The following is a 15737-nucleotide window of genomic DNA, read 5'->3' as shown; positions in this document are numbered from 1 at the left end:
TGCTCCCAAGTGCTAAGTAACTCATGCTGGTGTTTGACAGAATAGGCAGAGGTTCTAAACTTGCAGGGTCAAACGTAGTGATTGATGGTTGAATCATGAATATGGGTTTGGCTTAAAACATAATTTTATTTCAAATACATTCATGCGGCTTATTATTAAAAAAATCATTTTTTATATATTGGTTTTGGATATATCTATTTTTTTAAAAATGAATGCCCGGAACTGGCATATCTTAGACTAAAAATTTCATTTATCTATGAATAGCATCCAAAGTAAACTACATCCAGATTTTGCGTTTATATTAAGAAATAAATGCAAATAATTTCCATCCCGTTACCAGCATATGGACATGGTATTAAATGACCAGAAAATTATTTATTATATTTTAATTATATATTAATTATTTTATGCTCCATCAAGAATGATGGTTGTTATTTTCAAACCGATCACTAATGCTGCCAGTTTAATTCACTCTCTTGATGGAGCATATTTTGCAAAATATTTTGAGAAAATTTTGCAACAATCCTATGTAAAACAAAACTAATTAGTTACTATAAATGTTTTAACTATAAAGAGATATTATAAAATTAACTTATATATCGATGTGCTTTAATATGGTACGTCAAATAGTAAAAATATTTTTATTATAAAATAGATTTAATATATCACATATAAGTATTGACATATCAATTTGTGAATTTATTTTTAAGAAATCTCTTTATTGCTATAGTACTTTTCATTGATTACATAAATAATACAATTGCAGCAATTGTTACCTTATATATATATATATGAATAATTCAGATATATATATATATATATATATATATATATATAAAATCTATTTCTATCCTCAGTAAACAACGAATTTTGTGACTGTGGTGACAACTTGACAAATCACCAGCTGACAGATTGTCACTACAAATTTTGAACTCCTTTGGAGGATCTTATTTCACGATCGTTTTCTCCGTATTGGGGACCTGTGTGTGATTATTGCCAAAGAAATCATTTTCATGAATTGAAGGCCGTGCAGTCTCTCCTAATCTCTCCAACGTTACCAGTCTTAATCCCCACTCTACCAAGCTTCCTCATTGCCGTGATGAAGGCTCCATTAAAAGCACCAGGATTGTTAGCAAAATCAACAACAGTAGGCTGAGATTCAGAATCAGTGAAGAGAACCTGGTCTGCAGTAAACAAGCCCTTTCCTGCAACCAGATTTTGGTAATATACATTGTCGAAAGTTCGTGGGGTAACAGGATCCATGTCGATGGCAATGCTGGGGTCTACGTTTCGAGGGCAGGCTGCTTTCAGCTGTTCGGCATAGTCGGGATCTAACGTAGGGTCAACAGTAGAAGAAGAGTACAAGCGGTCTGCAAAGCGGTCGCAATGTGAGAAGCCCAGAGTGTGGGCTCCGGACAACGCGATCATATCGATTTGGCTAAGATTGTTTCTGGCAAAAATGGTGTTGAGCTCGTTGAGATGAGAGTCGGGTTCTGGAAGATTACCGGCAACCCGAGATGCCTGCGAAATAAGGCCATCACGACGTCCAAGTTCTACATTGAATGAAGGGCCTCCAGCCTAGGAGTTTTGGGTCAATTCCAACACGTATGATGAGAAATATTAGTTTTGCTTAGAAGTGGAATGATTCAAAAAGCAAAACTTTATCAAGGTTGCAGGCTTTGGGCATTCTTACCAGGACCACGACATCCCTCGCAGCAATGGCTAAAATGTCTGCACATGAGACGATGCCAGGGCATGATGATTCAACTGCCTGCTTTGCCTTGATTACAGTGTCAAACCCGTCTCCTGCTAGGGAAAGATTGTCTTCTGAATCCTTTTCTGCATCAGAATTTGGCGATGCTATCATGACCGAGGCATCGCATCCCTACAACCAAAGTAACAGAGAATTCATTAATCCTTTTCAACTTCCTATATATGGGTAGTAATTTGAAAATTGCATGCGCTTTTTTGCAAAATATTTCATTAATATTTACGGGTACTATAGTACTTCTCGTAACATCATCAGTGGATAGGTCTGTTCTTTATCTAATTGATGACCATAATTTTCACCCATGAAAAATCAACAGAAAGTACTACTACGTTCAAAGCTGTGGAAATTAAGCGCATGTAGGAACTGGAAAGCAGAAATCATTGACAAAGAAGACCTACTGAAGGAACTCGGAACTTTTTTATTCCTCTACCTTTCTAATATTTCTAGCTCCTTCTAATTTTTCTCCTTTTTCTGTCATCCAGAGGGTTTGCGCCCCGAGGTCTCAGTCAAACAAATTAGTTGTTGAGGACTATTAATATATATATATGCTAGATGTTGTTCTGATCTGGTGACCAAATGCCATTTCTTATTATTTCTTATTAAGTTGCCTTCAACGGTTCGTTATGGTAGGTCTGCCTAATCACATGAACAGCCTCCAATTCGTATTCCTAATTATATTTATATATATATATATATGTGATGATGATGATGATGATGATGATGATGATCAAATAATTAAATTACATATACCCAGAAACGGCAACAATACTGCGACATTCAGAGCCTCGTGTATTTAAATGTTTGCTGCATGCAAGTTGGGTGATAAAATCATCGTCTATAGGACTTAATTTTGGCATATATAATAGCACCTTAGAAGACATTATAGAAAGGTAATAGCAATGTTTGAAAGAGCAGCAAACATCTATCACGATTTAAACATAATCGAGCTAGCTAGACAGACAGACAGAGAGACTACTTTAATTAGCAGCCTACCTCAACAAAGCAATCATGGAAAAATAGACGCAGGGTCGCCGGGATTGTGGTGAACGTCTGGCTAAACTTTGTAGATACTGCCTGCGCCACGATGGCCTCCACGTTTGGACAGTTCGAGCTATAGAAGTTTTCCACTAGCTGCCCCTCGCCACCCTTCATAATCATAAAAGCCATTAATCCCAGAAACAAGCCCCTCCATGCATCCATTTTCGGGCCTGGCTAGCTAGCTCTGCACTGCTTCTCTTGATTACCTCCCCTTCACTCTTTTTTTTTTTTTTTTTGTTCTCTCTCTCTCCCTTCCTCCCTTGCCCATTGATGACATATATAAGATGGACACGAGGTGGACAAGAAAAAAGAAAAAAAAAACCCCTTTAATTCATAGTTGTTAGATAATAAGATGGCTTGCATACTTGGTCCAAGAGTCTAAAGATTCAATGGTTCTAGTAGCCATGTATTAATTTGTTTTAAACGTTGTTGGGTATTGGTCTTTGTCGTGCAGGGTGCCACCCCCAATAAGATTTAGCCACATCATCTCTTATACTGCGTGTAATATAATTATAAATCAAAGTTCCTAAAAGATTTCTAAAGGAAAAATGAATTCGCTATATATAATTGAGATGATGTGGCTAAACCGTGTGGAGAGGACGACAACCCAAGACTTTTAGTGACAGGGTCTCCTAAGTTCTTGAAATATATATTAGGCTGATGATAAGTTGATGTGTTCAGACTTCATAGGCGTGAACTACCGCGCGAATATAACTTAAGAAAGTCATACTTAATTATTTGCACCTTAATCATCAGTTTAAAGCAATCTCTTTACTTGTTTTATGTATTCTTTTGAGATTCTCGTTTTCTTTATGAGAAAACTCCAGCGAATGGGAGACACGATATACAGAGTAGTACTACAAAGCAATCTGGTCAACTTGGAAATTGTTGGTTGGTTCATGGGTCTATTGAGAATTATATATGCTTTGGAAAAGAAATTTTTGAGATCATGTACAGCTTGTGGTTTATGAAAAGATGGATTAATTAAGAGGTTAATATCCACAACGATCATGAACATAAAATCTTTGTCATGATTTTTTTTTTTTTTTTAGAAATAGACTTCATTCAATCATGAAAACGAAATTACAGCTGTAACTGATATATATAGGAAAAAATTTAGATTACAAGTCAATTACTCATGGTTGGAGCTCCACCAGTACACAAAATCATTTGTGATAGGTATGGTCTTAACTTCTAAAACTCTATAGAGACAAACCGTATGAGAGACTACACTATACTTAAAGCAGAGATTTCAAACTCCACCTTTTAAAGGAGGAAAAGATTTCACTCTATAGATAAAATGTCCAAAAGATTATTTCTTTTTTATTATTAATCTAAAACAAAAGAAATAACAGAAAACATAAATTATACATAAAAAAAAAAATAGTAAAATACAACTTGGAAACGTAAATTCACTCTGTCATGAATTAAGTCCATTGAATTATGATATCTAATCATACATGATAATGACCCTATCAAATTTAAAAACCATTAATTAATTGTTTATGCACCCAAACCTAATTAATCAAAGAAAGGATCATTATCAATATACGAACTGAATGCATGCTCATCATGACTTGGTTTTTGTACTAGTTGGCCGGTTACTTGCTCCCTCGATATATCAGCTTATCAACCTCGATCGATTGTAGTTTAGCAATGAAAACGACACCTTAACCAATCAATATTTGAAAGTTCCACTTGATCTGTCTAGAGGTCATAAATTGGCCTGCAACAGTGTTAGATGGCTTGCAAGTTGCATGCTCAATTGCTACTACTTAAAGATAATATATAGTATTAGAACTTGTCAATAAACTCTCTTTTTTTTCCAAGTGGCCGGTTAGACGTTTATTTAATTGCATGATTTAAATGGAAAATAATTATATATATTGTTAGACAGGATTACTAAGTTTCCAACGTGGACCAGTAAATTAATGAATTGCTTACTCAAATAATACCAAGACATTAATATTAATCGATCGTCACCACATTTATTTCAACACATAATAATTGAGGGCTAAAATATATATATATATATATATATATATATATATGTGTACCGACGTAGGGTTTAATCACTTAATTTCAACCGTCGACAACATTAATAAATGTATTTCTTTCTTTGTAACTTTAATATACATATATATATAGTATTATATAAGATGGATATTGTAGGATGACAATTAAGTAGTAGCGCCTACAACATCAGCAATGAGTTTGAATGAACGCCTTTTGACTTGGTACTATTAATTAATTAATTAATTAACCACGGTATTATAATACGATGACTCGGCCACTCGTATTGGGTACTCTTAAAATTCTTATGCTCTGTGGATTGAGTCATATTAAGTAGGCTGAATGATCTCTAGGGTAATTAATTATTAAGGTACTGAACTGCATAATGATCGATGTTGATTGAAAAGCTAGTTGGAGAACCAATCAAACCTAAAAAAGTTGGAAGTTTCATATCAGGAAATGAGAAGTTGAACAGCTAGGTAGCTGAACCAAGATTGGTCATGATCTGAGTGCGTTTGAAATCATGCAGCTAGCAGCTGGTTCCATGCTGTATCTCAGCTATATACAGACCAACATGATAAATATTGAAAATTCATTATTTACAGGTCCTAGCTAGCTCTAGCTGTTACTTGGAATGGTATCATGTCATTTTCAGTTTCCCCAGCTCCCTAGCTAACTCTACATGATGTGTCTTTTTCTTCTGAATAGTATAGATCTTGTGGAATCTGTTGGTTTTAAACCTCAACATGATAGCTATGAAGAAAATGGCCAGGATATGGGTTGGCTCACGCCTCCCAGGATACACAAAAAAAGGATCCTACATTGATTTACCTTTTCTCCCTCACTGTCACTATACTAGCAAGTTCATGATGGAATTGACAGAGCGTTATAAACAAAGTCAAAAATACTCTCTCTCTCTATCCAAAGCTTGCTTTGCGCCATTGAATTGGCTCAAGGGTTTATGTATATGTGGAATGGATTCAAGGCTTTTTAAGAACATTTCAAAACGTCGGATGGCAAGTGTGGAATAGGGAGATGCTGTCGTGACCTAGCCAACGCAAAGAAAATAAATACAAATACTAGATAGCTTCAAACCTATTGAAAATCACATCTATCTACCTTCTAGAAATCAGAACTCATTACTTATTAAAGAAAAATAAGAATTCATTGACAACAAATAAATTATGCATTGTTTTCTTCTCTGCTACATCTTTATTAATATTTCTTCTTTCTATACCTTGTTTTTTTTTGTTTTTTTTTTAAATTCCTAGTGGTTTCTATATATCGTTGTAGGATCCAATAAATTAGTAGTTGTGGGCTTAGATCTTATATATACCTACAGTGATATGTTATGACGATAGCATACGGGCCTCTAATCACCCCCCAAAAAACTAGACATATGCAACTTCCCATGTATTTTTTTTAATTGGCATTGAGAGTAATAAAGTTCAGACTAATCTTAAGAGTAATTCGATGGTCCCTATAAATTATCTATACTAAAGAGAATTTGAATCTTAGATTTGGAAGTAACATATCACCAAAACCAAGACGTACACCACTTGAGCCAAACCCCAAGGGTTTACAGTTTTCCATGTATATAGTATGTATTTCTTTGTTTTATTTTCTGGTTTAATTAAAAAGGGGGTATTAATCTAAGTTTTTCCTCCATTAGTTAAGCTCCCCAAACACATGCAATGACTCATACAATGTCAAACAGTGTCAAAACTTGGGAATAAAGATAAATTCTAAGAAAACTGCTACGTACGGTCCCCTCTTGGGACTCCTTTGCAATCCTAATGTATGAATTGACTAAATCGTCCCTACTTTTATCATTGAATTGACTAAATTGCCCCTGTTTCCAAAACTAACTAAACCTAAAAAATTGAAAATCGAAGGTAACTTTTTTCCCCTCTACCGTGCCATCGACAACCTCCTCTGACCTAATCTCCTCCATCATCGATGACCACCCTTGACCCAATCTCCTCCACCATCGACGTGAAATCTCAAGTACGAATTGTCCACATACAGGTTCGATATCCCACAGACATGAGTGCAAGCTCCCAAAGCATATTGGGTATGCTCAATCGAATCACCTTGGATCCAGGAATTTCAGACCAGTTCACAGATATCTCAATCATTGGGATATTAAACCACTTGCATAGAAACACTAACTGAACATCAAAACACCACTTGTATAATATCCATGTTGGAAGTGAGTTCCCACACACTGAGAATGAAAGGAAAACATATTTAGAACACATTGTATAAAAGGGAATTACACTGCACATTTTATGAAAAAGCACACATTCATTTCTATACATACTCTGATTATATACAATCTGAGAGCATGAATTAAGATTTACAAACAAAAGGAAACCGATGGAATACAAAAAAGGTAATTGAAGATTTACAACATAATTACAAAGATATGAACAGAAAATAAAAAAACTATTCCTGAAATCACATTCAGCATAAATTCAGGTTTTGATTATTGTTGCCGTTGAGTCTGAGATATCAATTGTTTATTTTCAGCATCTTCCTTGATAAGGTAGAGGTAGAGGGTATTGCATTAGATCGTGAGAAGCAAGCAAGACCACATTGCTTTTTCAAGATGAACTCCACTGCCGACGACCGCCTTGACCACCATCGACGAATTTACAGTTCTCTTCTCCTCCACTGCCCATGGTCGGCCTCCTTCACAAAGTCGAAGTGCTCTTCTCCTCCACTTCCAATCGTTGGCATCCTCCACCATCGACAAAGCAGCTAAGGAAAATATGACCACCGATTTGTGTATATGTAAGTTTGTAAGTCTGTAAGTTTTTTTCCCTCTCTGCCGTGAGCTGCTATTAATGCAACTAACATGAGAGGCACTGCCTGGAGGAACCATGGCCACGAGGAGGATGACGGTGGTTCATTCGCCACTTTCAAAAAGAGAGATTTTGTGTGTAAAGCCAGCTAGCGGGGGGTTTTGAAATTCACCTAAATGGTTCGTTTCGTTTAAGAGGTCCACAAATGCAGTCCCCCTATTAGGGAGACCTCGCGTACGACCTGACGTGGAGAGACGAAACAACTCGATCGTTTCATTAACTTTGGGACCAACCATAGCCTCTACTGAAACGATGCGTAGAAGAGATGAGCTTGAGGCGTACATGCGTAGGGCCATCCCTTTACACTTGTAAGTTTTCTTCTATCTCTGTGTGCAAGAGAGAGGGGAAAAGAGACAAAAAGCAAGCTTAGCTTTTTCCTCCGACTATGTGGAGTGTATATCCCAGCAACGATCCCTGATGGGTGAAAGGGCATAGGGCTTCGGCGTACGTGGTAGCTACGGAGGGAAAAAAGAGATTTGGAGCCGGTCTACAGGTGCAATTTGCAAAGCTGCTTAAATATTATTAACAATCTGCCCTCGTTAACAAAAGCCACACAATGATTGCAGTACTCCATGACAAAAGCACTTAGACGAAGCTCATGGGGAGAGCTTGTCAACGCCAACTTAGTTCGCTACCAATTGAGCTTTGAAAGTTTCATGGAAAAGTAGTTGCCAAGTCAATATTTTTAATCTTTGCAGTTTATTGAGATTTGAAAGTTTTATGGATGGAAGAATAATTCTAAACGCAGTGCAGTGTTGCAACAGATCTGTGATGAGAGCTGTGGGGAGAACCAAGGACGAGAGAGTGGGGAGGATGAAATTTGTGTTGACCGCACTAAGAGAGACCTAAAAACCAACAGTGGTGGAGGAGAAAAGATCCAGTCGACGTCGGCGGATGGATCAACAACTCGAAATCAGAGAGAAATTTTTTATAGCTCGGGCTGGGCATAACTCGAGAAATAAGGAATTCAATTTTGGTCATTGCAAATAAACTGAAAGAGGCCACGTGGGAAGAGTGTGCAGGGATCGAGTTTGGAGAACTGTACGTAGACAACTCATAGAAATAATGGAAAACTCTGGTTGCAGTCGCAACGTGCAGACGCGGGGCAAACGGATCCTACGTGGCGTAAATGAAAACGCATCGTTTCGTTGAAGACGATGCTTCATCCTCGACATTTCTCTCCCTCGAATCCCATCCCTTCAAAACCCTTGCTGCTGGGGTTTTCCTTTCGAGATCTCATCTCTACCGGCAGATTCTCCCCAATCCGACGCTCATCCTCCTCTGCATCATCCCTACCCAGCCTCATTCGGCCTCTGGTTCCACCTCAGCCCCATCGCCGCCCAGTCTTCTCTACTGTCAGGTGGGTCTCCCACTCTCTCCTCTCGGCTTGTATTTTTTAATTGAAACCCAAAAAGTTCAAATTGATTATGTTCTTACCTTGTTGTGAATCGGAAGGAGCATGGTGGGAGAGATGGGGTGCATTCAATCGCTGGTGCCGCTGCACAGTGCTCTCGCCGTCGCTCGTCTCACTTCACACATTTCCATCCAGGCGCGTGCTTTCTGTGAGTTGTCTCAGGGTTCGTAATTTCCAGGGTCGCTCGCTCATTTTCCCTTTTCGTTGTGAGTCTTTTTAGTATTATACATACATATATGCATGTATGTGCAACGAATTGTATGTGTTATTAGGATTATAACGATGTATTACAATTTCGGATAAACATCTTCATTTATTTACCAATTTATTCTACAAAATGTTGGTATCTTCTGCAAGAATGAATTATCATTGAGGAGTATAATTAAGATTTGCCAGGTTAGGTACTGTTTAAAAGTGTCTCTGTTAGACTTGGTGGTGTAAGAGTTGGCTTCGGTGGGCTTACTCAATTTGTGGCTATTGTAATGTCAGGTATATTTTACATGCAATGAAGAAAATCTTTAGCCTCGTTTTTTAGATTGCTGAGTGGCATGGGGGAATTGTTCGGTTGCATTAGCTGAAAGATCTACTTTATTTTGCAGGAAATGCAATTCTTTTTTGCATGTCTTCCATTAGTAATTCTGAGAGCCATGATGCCAGAAATTTGTGATTTTTATTTATTATTTTATCAACAATAGAGATGGGGCTCTGTGTAATTAGCTACCATTCGTAGATATATGAACATATAATAGAACAAGCACAATGGTACAATTGGCTATTAGGGAGAGCTTGGCAGGAGCTATTGGTCGACTTGGTTTTAAAAGTCTATAAACTTCTATAAGTGAAAATTGGTGTCTCCCCCTAGATATTGGAAGTGAGAACCCTCTTATTGAGTTTTTATTTGCTCTTTTGTTTTTAATTTTTTTTTAATTTGAGCATGACGAGAGGGATTTTTTTTTTCTTGGTAGGAACTAAATAGGTGGGAAGTGGTTTTAATGAATTGAATGAGATGGAGTTGATAATGTTGACCCTGGTTGCCCTAAGCACCCCAAAATGATTGATCATATTCATTTTCCTAAATATCTTAGAAATCTTCTTATTCAGATATTTTGGCTCAAATCTTTAGAATTAGGAATACGATTTCAATCTTGTGTACAAAATGAATAGCTGTGGTATTTGACTTCAATCTTAACTAACTATAATCCTAGCTTCCTTGATAACTTAAACTTTTTACTGGTAGAGGAGCAGTGTTTTTTTTTTTTTTTTTGTGATATATTATTGCAAATTCTATCATTACTAGTGAAGATGCTTGCGTGTAGATACTAGTACTACTTCTGGAATTACTAGTGAAGATACTTGCATGTAACTGGAATTATATGGATTCCTTCTTCTGATCAATGCTCTTATCTTTTCCTGTGTTGTAGGTACTTGAATAGACTATTGGTTCTGCATGCCGGTGCTATATATTATGGCGTTCAAATGCCATTCTTATCTTCATGGAGAGTATTGGGAGTACTTTAAGGGTGTTTTCAATTAGATGGGTTTCAAAACGGTCCTGCTCTTTGGACAAAGGGCTCCTGCTTTTTATTATGAACTCATAAAAGATTTTTTTTTTATAAGCATCTGGTGTCCAAGAAAAAAGTCCCGACTAATCCCAGGGGTGCACAGACCCTTAGCTAGGAGTATGAACTCATTCAAGTTTCGTGATATATTATTGCGAATTCTATCATTGGCTGCTATTCGTTTGACTTTATTGGTAAATTTTAAGTTGAATATTCAGCAGTAGTGCAAGGTTTTGGAAGTAAATGCAATGTTGGTTTTCCAATTTGATATATTTCGGTCTCTAACAGTTTTGTAATATGTTGGTTCAAGTTTGAGCACTGACAATTTTGTAAGAAGTTGGTTTTCTAATATATGTTGGTTCAAGTTTGACCACTGGCAGTTTTGTATAAACTTGGTTTTCCAATTTGATATAATTCAAGTTGATATTCTACCCTTTTTATATGTTAAACGGATGAAGGAAGTTTGACAACTGGCAGTTTACAATGTTGACATTTAATAGTAAATTGTTGGGAAAAAAACTGTGAATGTTGACATTCAATCTAAATATTCAGAATTTGAAATTTGCACCGGATGTGATAATGGATTGGACTAAGTATATTTTCCATAGCATCCTCAATAATGCAATGATAAAAAACATCCTCACTGCCCAGTTTAATTTCCCTACCATACCAGAAATTGTCGTACTTGACCATACCATACCAGAAATTGCATACACAAATCCATCAATAATTTCCCTACATAAAAGTTGCATCCAAGTGTCCGACTGTGCCCATACCATCCTGAATAATACAACATATGCCTGCTAGTGCCAATACACAAATCCAACAGCATTGTACATCAATACATTCAATCTTAAATCTTTAAAATTCAACACAAATCCATCTTGAAAATTCAACACAAAATACATTTAATTCTGAAAGTACTCTTCAACACAAAGCCATCAATCCAACAAGAAGTACATCAAAGACATTCAATCCAAATTCTTTAAAATTCAACACAAGTCCATCCTGAAAATTCAAAATTAAAAACAAAGCCATCATGGTCTATCCTCTCTACTTTCTTCATCAACTCTAGAGGAGGTACGTGATGCTTTAGTTTCCCTACATGGTGTTCTTCCCATTTTTCCATGCCCTGTACAAGAAAAGTTGTTCAATAAACCTACCAAAAAATTAACATCGATAACAACAGCTGTTAAATAAACCCACCAAAAAATTAATATCGATAAAAACAGTTGTTCAATCATTGCAAAACAAGTTATTTTCGCATCATTTGCTCATCCTAAATATTTAACCAAAACTCAACAACTCTTAAATTATTTTTTGAATTTTTTTGAATTAATTATTTTTATAGGATGCTAACAAAACTGCTCTTTTGCTCCAATTTTGCTTACAGATTACATTCACCATGCGAATCTGGTGACCTTTGCCAAAATGCCAAGATATATTGTCTTAAACTAGATCCTAAATGATACTGTCTTAAACTCCATTTGTCTTAAACTACATCCTAAAGAAAATGTGATTTAGAAAATGTCCTGCATTTTCTTTCATCTTTTTGTATATTTTACTCACAAGCAAAGAACAACAAAAACCTTACATTTAGCTTGCTTGAAGTTCAGTAACCACAAAGAACAACAAAAATCTGTATCAAAGAAGAAAATGTGATTTTATCCCATGTCCTGCATTTAATTTTTTATAAGTATCCCATGTCCTACATTTTTGTATACTTTTTGTATATTTTCCTCACAGCAAAGATCTTACATTGAGCTTGCTTGAAGTTCAACAACCACAAAGAATAGCAAAAATCTGTATCAAAGATTGAAATGTGATTTTATCCAATGTCCTGTATTTTTTTTTTTTTGTATATTTTCCTCACAAGCAAATAACAACAAAAATCTTACATTTAGCTTGCTTAAGTTTAGTAACCACAAAGAACAACAAAAATCTTAATCAAAAAAGAAAATGTGATTTAGAAAATGTCCTGCATTTTTTTTTACAAGCAAAGAACAACAAAAATCTTACATTTAGCCTGCTTCAAGTTCAATAACTACAAAGAACATTAAAAATCTTAATCAAAGAGAAAATGTGATGAAGCTACCTATGTTTGATGAAGCTCCCATGAAGACGACCCACACGAAGCTCTTACCCACAGATCTACGAAGAGCTCTACTCTCAGCAACTCATCTACCCACGAAGACGAAGACCAGACCCACATGAAAGACGAAGACCACCCACGAAACCAGAACCCACGCAGACGAGAGCCACGAAGACCAAACCCGCAGGAAGATGAAGACCACAACCCAGGAAACCAGCACCCACACAGACGAGAGCCACGAAGACCAAAATGCTCTCTTGAAGACGAAGACTCTCACCCACGAAGATTACCTCTTCCAATTCGAAGAGCTCGCACACTATTTTCGTCTCTGTTTTGCATTTTTATTTCCCGCTGCGGCATATATTTTCGTCTGTCTTTTTTTTTTTTTTAATTTATGTGGCAGGCTGACGTGGCGGTGACTCCCCCCGCTTGCATCTCTCGACTGTACCCAGAAGAACTGCTAGACCAGTCCATTCGATTCAGTCCGTTTTTTTATCTTTTTTTGCACATAAATTAATGAAATAATTATTTAAATTAATAAAATTAAAATTAAGTAAATTATTTAATGTGAATTATGTAATTAACTATTTAACTCATCAAAAAAATCTCAAGGATATATATATATAGTAGTCCGATTCAAAATTTATAGACTCTAAAATTGGACCGAATTTATTCAATCCACAATGTATGAGATAGAGACCAGTCCGGAAAGGATTCGGTCAGGTCCGGTGATTCTACCGTGTCTTGCCCACACAAGACTACAAAAGAATGCATCAAAAATAATTTTAATCGATATCCTCGGGGTGTTTTCAAATGTTAACAGCATGTATCTATAAAATAACCAGAACGAAGATCCAATAATTGGCAATTGGAAGGAAGTGAGAGGGGTCCAAAAATTATCCAATAATATAAATAAATAAAGAAATTATATTAATATGTCAACATGAACATAGAGAATATATCGGCAAAATTTAATTACCAATAAAAATTTAAAATTAAATTCGGATTCCGTCTAAGAAAAAGAAAAAAGAAAAAAAAAGAAAAAAGGGTAATGCTCATCGCATAAACGCGTAGGGGTATTATACTCGGCTGCAAACAACGTCACTCCGCACGCGGTCAGACCGAAGCCAGAAGGCAAGGGAATTTTCTCTTTTTTTACCAATACCTGCCTCGCTTGTTTTCTTCTCAAACTCTTCCTCCTTCGTCCTCCTCCAAATTAATTTCTTATCCAACCCAGAAAAAGAAAATGGATGCTATAGACTCAGTCTTCGACCCCCTCAGAGAATTCTCCAAGGATAGCGCCCGCCTCGTTAAGCGCTGCCACAAGCCCGATCGCAAAGGTAATCCCAAAACTTGAAAAAAAAAAAAAAAAATCATCTTTTGCTGTAGCTTTGAATTTTCGATCCGATCTTGGAATTTTATGTTTTCTGATATGGGCCTTTTTCGGATTCCTTTGATGGGCGTGATTGCGCTGCCCGTTTCTGTAGAGTTTACAAAGGTTGCGTTCCGTACTGCGATTGGGTTCGTGGTGATGGGGTTCGTTGGGTTCTTTGTGAAGCTGATCTTCATCCCCATCAACAACATCATCGTTGGGTCCGGTTAAATTAGGTATGGTTCATCCAGTTATCATTTTTTTGATGTACTTTTCTTATGGTTAGAGATCCTGTTTTTGAAGGTGTATGTTGTGAAGGTTATAAGAATTATTGTTAGATTACACATTCACCCAGTGAGTTCTGGACCCACGATCTCACGCTCCATCCTGTTCTTACAACAAGGGAAGGAAGCGCTATCTGAGCTAGATATGCTTCCTGAGAACAATTTTAAGAAAACTGTGATTCCCGCATTGCGATGTTCAAAGAGGATCGAGATTAATTCGGGTTTTGCACTTTGATTTGTTTTCTTGCTAATTTAATATCGGAAAAAACGAGAAGTTTGGATGGTAACTCTTCTGTTAGCTGCACCTAAGAAATTGTTTCACACATTCTTGAGAACCTAAACATCAATGGCCATTAGGCCAATGGTATCACTATATAAGAATGAGATGGTCGGCGAAGTCAAAAGGTTTAAGTTCCCATACACTTTGTTTTATATTCTTTTATTAGGTTATGGAACAGGAGCTTGATATTTGAGCTCTTATTGAATGGCTTCGTTGTATGGGACTATCTATCAATGAGACCAGTAGAAGTTTCCAAACTTTTCAGATCCCCTTTGGTTTGTTTGGGTCTCCGGTTGCAGGGCTAATGTTCATCCCCGTGGTGGATGCATTTAATAATGGAATTACTCTGAAGATATAACATTTTACTTTTATCAAAACTATTTTGCTTTCTTCTCTGTGAAGGATAAGTATCAAGGGATATTGAGTGGGTTATGTATGTTTGATGGTACCCGAGTTTGATTGCCTTTTTGTGAATGTTATTTCTTAAAAAACTTTGTTAAATCTGCAGGTCATTTGGGACTGCAGACCCACAAAAAGGATGCGGTAAAGTAGTCAACACACAAGGGGGAACGAAGATCCATGATTTTGTGGGTTTTACTTTTTTTCGGAAAAATACCTTAGCAGCTATGTCATATTCTCAGAGTAGATATGAGTAAAGTTTTACGTCTTTAATCTTAGTTCTTAGTTTGTTCTGATGGATGTATGTTCAGATTCGTTTGGTATCCTTACTATGGAAAGATGATTCTCTCTCTTATTTTTTGCCCTTGTTTGGTTGATGGTTTGAAGATTATAGCAAAAATTAATTGAAAATATGGCAGTGAATTCTGGATTGAAGCATGTAGTTGCTTGATAACGGGCTGGTTGGGTTATAGGTTGTTTAACATAAGGGAAAGCAGAATGCACATTTGAGGCACATTAGCATGTTGAACTTCTCTCTTGTTCGAACCGGGGTTTGAAACCAAACTTCTCCTCGGGAGGATAGAAGGGGCGATTCCTCTATTTCCCCTCTCAAACAAATTGAAATGATTGAAGTTTTTTTATTTTGAA

The 15737-nt window shown here is 36.5% G+C and overlaps 2 protein-coding genes across 2 annotated transcripts; one reads left to right on the top strand and one right to left on the bottom strand.

Moving 5' to 3' along the window:
* Positions 1-829: 829 nt before the first annotated feature.
* LOC109005636 (peroxidase 55) lies at positions 830-3049 on the bottom strand. The gene is made up of 3 exons (XM_018984645.2): positions 2765-3049; positions 1694-1885; positions 830-1578 (listed from the first exon to the last, which is right to left on the bottom strand). Exons 1-3 carry the CDS (start codon positions 2969-2971, stop codon positions 1012-1014), a joined length of 966 nt encoding a protein of 321 aa, XP_018840190.1. The 5' UTR covers positions 2972-3049; the 3' UTR covers positions 830-1011.
* Positions 3050-13837: 10788 nt separating this feature from the next.
* LOC109005635 (protein transport protein Sec61 subunit gamma-like) lies at positions 13838-15524 on the top strand. The gene is made up of 3 exons (XM_018984644.2): positions 13838-14094; positions 14242-14362; positions 15199-15524. The coding sequence occupies exons 1-2, from the start codon at positions 14001-14003 to the stop codon at positions 14355-14357; spliced, it is 210 nt and encodes a 69-aa protein (XP_018840189.1). The 5' UTR covers positions 13838-14000; the 3' UTR covers positions 14358-14362; positions 15199-15524.
* Positions 15525-15737: the final 213 nt, after the last annotated feature.

The sequence above is a fragment of the Juglans regia genome, chromosome 1 (assembly GCF_001411555.2).
Source record: "Juglans regia cultivar Chandler chromosome 1, Walnut 2.0, whole genome shotgun sequence".
NCBI lineage: Eukaryota > Viridiplantae > Streptophyta > Magnoliopsida > Fagales > Juglandaceae > Juglans > Juglans regia.
Note: the sequence above shows the minus strand (reverse complement) of the source record. Positions and strands in the feature narration are given on the sequence as shown.

Bases quoted from the DNA above. Each gene is read 5' to 3' on its own strand.
- LOC109005636 (XM_018984645.2), bottom strand. From the start codon at position 2,971: ATGGATGCATGGAGGGGCTTGTTTCTGGGATTAATGGCTTTTATGATT. The intron at 1,886-2,764 runs GTAGGCTGCTAA...CTTTGGTTGTAG, and splicing joins TCCATGATTGCTTTGTTGAG to GGATGCGATGCCTCGGTCAT. The intron at 1,579-1,693 runs GTAAGAATGCCC...CAAAACTCCTAG, and splicing joins CGAGGGATGTCGTGGTCCTG to GCTGGAGGCCCTTCATTCAA.
- LOC109005635 (XM_018984644.2), top strand. From the start codon at position 14,001: ATGGATGCTATAGACTCAGTCTTCGACCCCCTCAGAGAATTCTCCAAG. The intron at 14,095-14,241 runs GTAATCCCAAAA...CCGTTTCTGTAG, and splicing joins CCACAAGCCCGATCGCAAAG to AGTTTACAAAGGTTGCGTTC.